The 4,457-nt window shown below is 47.2% G+C and overlaps 1 protein-coding gene across 1 annotated transcript in view; it reads right to left on the reverse strand.

The window, feature by feature from the left end:
• The window catches only part of LOC112965697 (polycomb complex protein BMI-1-like), a 14,275-nt gene that overhangs the window by 5,563 nt on the left and 4,255 nt on the right, over positions 1-4,457 (reverse strand). Inside the window, exon 5 of the mRNA XM_026064947.1 lies at positions 1,629-1,729. Within this exon, the coding sequence (XP_025920732.1) occupies positions 1,629-1,729 (101 nt within the window). The remainder of the gene's footprint in view (positions 1-1,628; positions 1,730-4,457) is intronic.

Below are 4,457 nucleotides of genomic sequence, written 5' to 3' on the forward strand. Positions count from 1 at the left end.
CTCAGCCTGGCGGAGGCGAGCGCGGGAGGCTCCTCCCGAGCCTCGGCCATTTCGGATCCTCGCAGGGGCCTCTCTCCACGTCGACTCGGTGCGCGGAGCTGCGCTGAGACCGCGGCTCTCCCTCCCCGCCGCCTCCCGCCTCCCGCCGCCGCGCCGCGCTCCGCGCACCGAGCCCCCCGCACCGCCGCCGGGGCGCCGAGCCGGCTCCTGCCCGCGCCCCGGGATCCCCGTCCCCCCGCTCCCCTGCCTCCTCTCCTCCCGTCCCTCCTTTCTCTCCCCCTCCCACTCTTTCTTTCTGTCTTTCTTTCTTTCTTTCCTTCCCCCCCCTCTTTCGAGTCTCATTTGAAAAGCCTCCCGCGGACGAAGCGAGAGCGCTGCAAACTTTTGCAAGAGGTGGAAACAGATTTGCAGCACCAGGGTAAGGTGTTTGGGTGGGGGAAAACAAAACTCTGGATCCTTTAATAAACCTCCTTTCCAGCAATGAAACGCACAGAGGAAAAAAAAGAAAAAAGCCCAAACCGACTTTAAACGGTACATTAGTGACAACATGCAAAGGACCATGTGACCAGATCATTCCTAAAGCTAAATCAACACCTTGTCAACACAATGCAGCGACAAGAGTGAAAAACAAATGTCATTTTCACAGTCTGCAACCCATAAACCCCCATCGGAGGCAGTGGCACTAACGTTATATGCACGCATACAACTTAAAATAAGAGGGAATAAGACGGGAAACCCCACAGGGCGGGAAAAAAACTATCAGCTACGCCAACTGCACAGTAAATTATTTTCTGTCAAACAGATCCTGAAAAAATTAATGTAACAATGTTACTCAAATGCAAAGTATTCATTCTCCCATGTCAGTGCTCGCAGCACACCAGCTAATTTTCCTGGTCCCACTCTGCCCGAGACAGAGCTTACGAGTCACCTCTTACTGCAACGTGTGCTTTGAGGCAGTCTCGAGACACAACGCTGCCTGAGGTTCTCCCAGCTACTCGCAAACTTCGATGTTAGGCAGCGAAATAAGACAATATACCAAGGTTTCTAAAAGCCTTGAATTTCGGCCAAACTGCCCAGGACAGGGGTACAATATTTCTCAAGAAGTGTACACAGCGCCAACGAGCGACCTTAGCAAGGAAACTTCTCTTGCTGCTGCGGGAGAAGCTTTGAACGAGCAGCAGATAAAACCCCCCAATATCAAATGATAGCAAGCAAACAAACAGAAAAGCAAAGTGCAAAAGCACCAAGTGAGACCAGATCCCCAAAGCTGCTCCTAGCCCCGCGCAGGAAAGCAAGACCCACACTTCATTGTACTGCGATTTAAATGTCGCTTCCAGGGTCTCTGACCCTCCACTTTTTACTTTTAAACTGATACCGACGGTTTGCTTTTCCCAGAAAAGGCTGCTGTGCCTCAGTCTCTGAAGAGTACAGGACTGTGAAGCCAGCGACTCTGAGGTCTCTTTAGGTACTCAGATATGGACAGACTGCTTTCACGGTTCTGTGTTTTATTTGTTAAAAGCAATACCTTATCGTTCATAACTACGTAAACTAAAAACCCAGCAGTGACCGAGGTCATACAAGCCGCCTAATTTCGAATTCCCTCCCAGCCCTGACATCCTGGCACAAACCTTTTAAGACATTAACACGTTTTATTTCACGCAAGCGTAGCCCCTTCCTAAAAGGAGGAGGATTAAATTCAACCGTGAAACTTGTTTTGTCGAAGCAACCCCTAAACGCGGGTTATTTATTGCCCAAAGTTAGCACATTTTCAACAAGCGATGAGTTATCTTTGAAATCAGTGATTTTACCCAAAAGCCTAACCTCTCCCCAAAGCCACCCGCACAGACCCACGCGTGCGGGGGGGCTCTGTGCGCCTGCCACACACACGCAGCAGTGCGTCCCGCTGCAGCAACCTGAAGGCAGTACTGGGGACGAGGCAAAGCCTTGCAGACTCTTCAGCTCGCGGTGGTAGCACGGGGCGTACCAACACTTCACACAGGCAGTGCAAACAGCCTCTTCACCAGGGTAATATATATTTACACACTGACACACGGAACAACTCAACGTAAAATATATGAAGATAATACTCGCTAGAAGTAAACAGCGCCAGCCAACTGATTATTTAGAGGCCTTAAATGGGTTATGTCAAAATGAAGAAAAGCAGAAGTACATTCCCCTGCTAAGAATCAGCTACATTATTAAAAATCTATAAATGCAATCAGCTATCAAACCTGGTTTGACAGGTCTCTGAGAGAAAATACACAAAAAATATAGAAAGATCATTCAGATAGGTTTGTGTACTTTGCACCTATATCCACTCGGAAAACTCTCTCATCAGTTATAAAGAAGCTGTCATGCTACATCTTCACCTATTATCAATAAGATTTACTTTCCTATGAAGTCTRTTATTACTCTCTCACTTAAGAATGTCCACATATGTTTTAAAGGAGGGATAGTGTTTCTTTCAAAGAACGCATGTGTAGCTCAAATATCTTTGCCCAGCATCCTGCAGCAAGGAAAGACCTGAATAATGGCAACAGAGTGTAAAAAGACCCCAAGCCTTTAAATCACCTCCCTAAAACTCACTATCTGAACTACACAATCCGTCTACTCCAAAAAATATTAAAATGATAATTTTGTAGCTATCTGCCTGATCAGGTAGGTCAACGCTTTGTATCTCTGGCAAACTGCAAAAAAGAGCCTGCCTTGCTAGTTTACCGGACGTGCTGTAACTAGGTACTCTCAGTACATTCAAGAGACTGCACTTCCAGAACCCCCCTGGTCTTTGGGACAGTCCCATAAAATAAGCTACTCTGACCACTACAGACTATGCAAAAATCCATTTGATGCTCAGCTGGCAGCTGGGTACACATGCCTAGATTTTCTTGAACTTTTTTGGAGGGTGGAGGAGTGAATCAAAGTTTCTAGATGCTGAAAAGTGACTATCTCACTTTTACAGAAATGCGATTTTTCTGCTCTTTTTTACCTCTTTATTTGCAAATATTTGCAGTAAACACATAGAAACGACGCAAGTTATATACTACCAAGGCCATACAATTACACAAACACACACAATCAACTTTCTAGTGCTACCTCTAAACAGCATGACGAGCCAACTCGTGACACGTTTAAGACTCGACAAAGGATTTCACGTTAATTTACCCTTCCCGGGCTCAGGAGAAAAAATACCAGTCAGAGAAAAGAAATTCAAAAAAACCACTATGTGCTACAGGCATATCACCTTTGCTCCAAAGGCTCTAGCAAATTGCACACCCCAATTCCCAAGGATCACAGTCAAATTGCTATCTCTGCAAACAAGTTATTTCTCAAATTTGGTCACCCCTGTCCTCTCCCAGAAGGTATAAACCTAAAAACTTTAGCATTTTAAGCACAAATGTAAGAGGAGACACTGGAAACAACTGGGAACCGCCATCTTACAAACCATCAAATTTCACACAAGTACTTGTCCAACTTAAGTTAATAACATTTTCTGTTGGCTGCCCCGAAGCCTAACAACCCCTCCAAGGGGATCGCTACTCCCCACTGGCCCTATATCTATAAAATGGGTGCGTTATCTGGCATTTTAACCTCCCCCAGACACATTTATTTCGGAGAGGACTGAAATCACTTGACCCAGGCAGCTCCAGATTTCATGAACGTCCCTGTTTAATCAAAATCTGCCTTTAAACAAAGGGCGCTCAGGCCGGGATGGCACCAGGGGCTGGAAATATAAATATTCTCCTCGGGGACCATGTGCACAGAAACATTTTAGGGGGCATCTGGAGAAAGAAAGGAACTAAAATTTGCAAATGTGGGTGCGTACCGAAAGCGAGTACACAGGCTGCTGCTGCTGCTGCTGCTGCTGCTGCGTGTCTATATGTGTGTGTGTGTGTGTGTGGTTGGAGCAGACTGTCAGCGCTTTTCCCATACGGAGAGCTTGGGGGACACCTAGGCTCCCCTTTGCAGCCCCCAAACCAGCCGAAAACCGCCGCGAAGCCCCCTCAGCCCCCCGCCCTTGGTAAGGAGACACCTCGCTTTATACATACCCGGAAAAAGGAGCCGGTGGGTGATGATCGGAGCGGCCAAAAAAGACAATGAAAGTTAAAAGTCGTTCAGCAGAAAATGAATGTGAGCCAAGCGGCCATCTTGAAATGAACTGCAGACGCTGTCAATTGCAATAAGCTTATTGCTGCTGCTGCTGCTGCTGCACTCTGCTCATTTTAGTTACAAAACACCCGGGTTTTCTCCTCTCTTCCACCGACCCTTCTCACTCCCTCTCTCTCCCTCTGAGTTTGCGTTTTGGGTGGCTTAGGAGCTGGGAGCTGAAAGTCTTTCTAATCCGGATGGGTTCTCTCTCCACCAGCCCATTGTCTCTCCCTCTTCCCCCTGCTCTGCCTCTCGGTCTCTTTTTTTATTATTATTATTTCATAGTTGTTGGTGGGGGGAACGGGGGAGGG

Source organism: Apteryx rowi, unplaced genomic scaffold (assembly GCF_003343035.1).
Source record: "Apteryx rowi isolate R43461 unplaced genomic scaffold, aptRow1 scaffold_222, whole genome shotgun sequence".
NCBI classification, from domain to species: domain Eukaryota; kingdom Metazoa; phylum Chordata; class Aves; order Apterygiformes; family Apterygidae; genus Apteryx; species Apteryx rowi.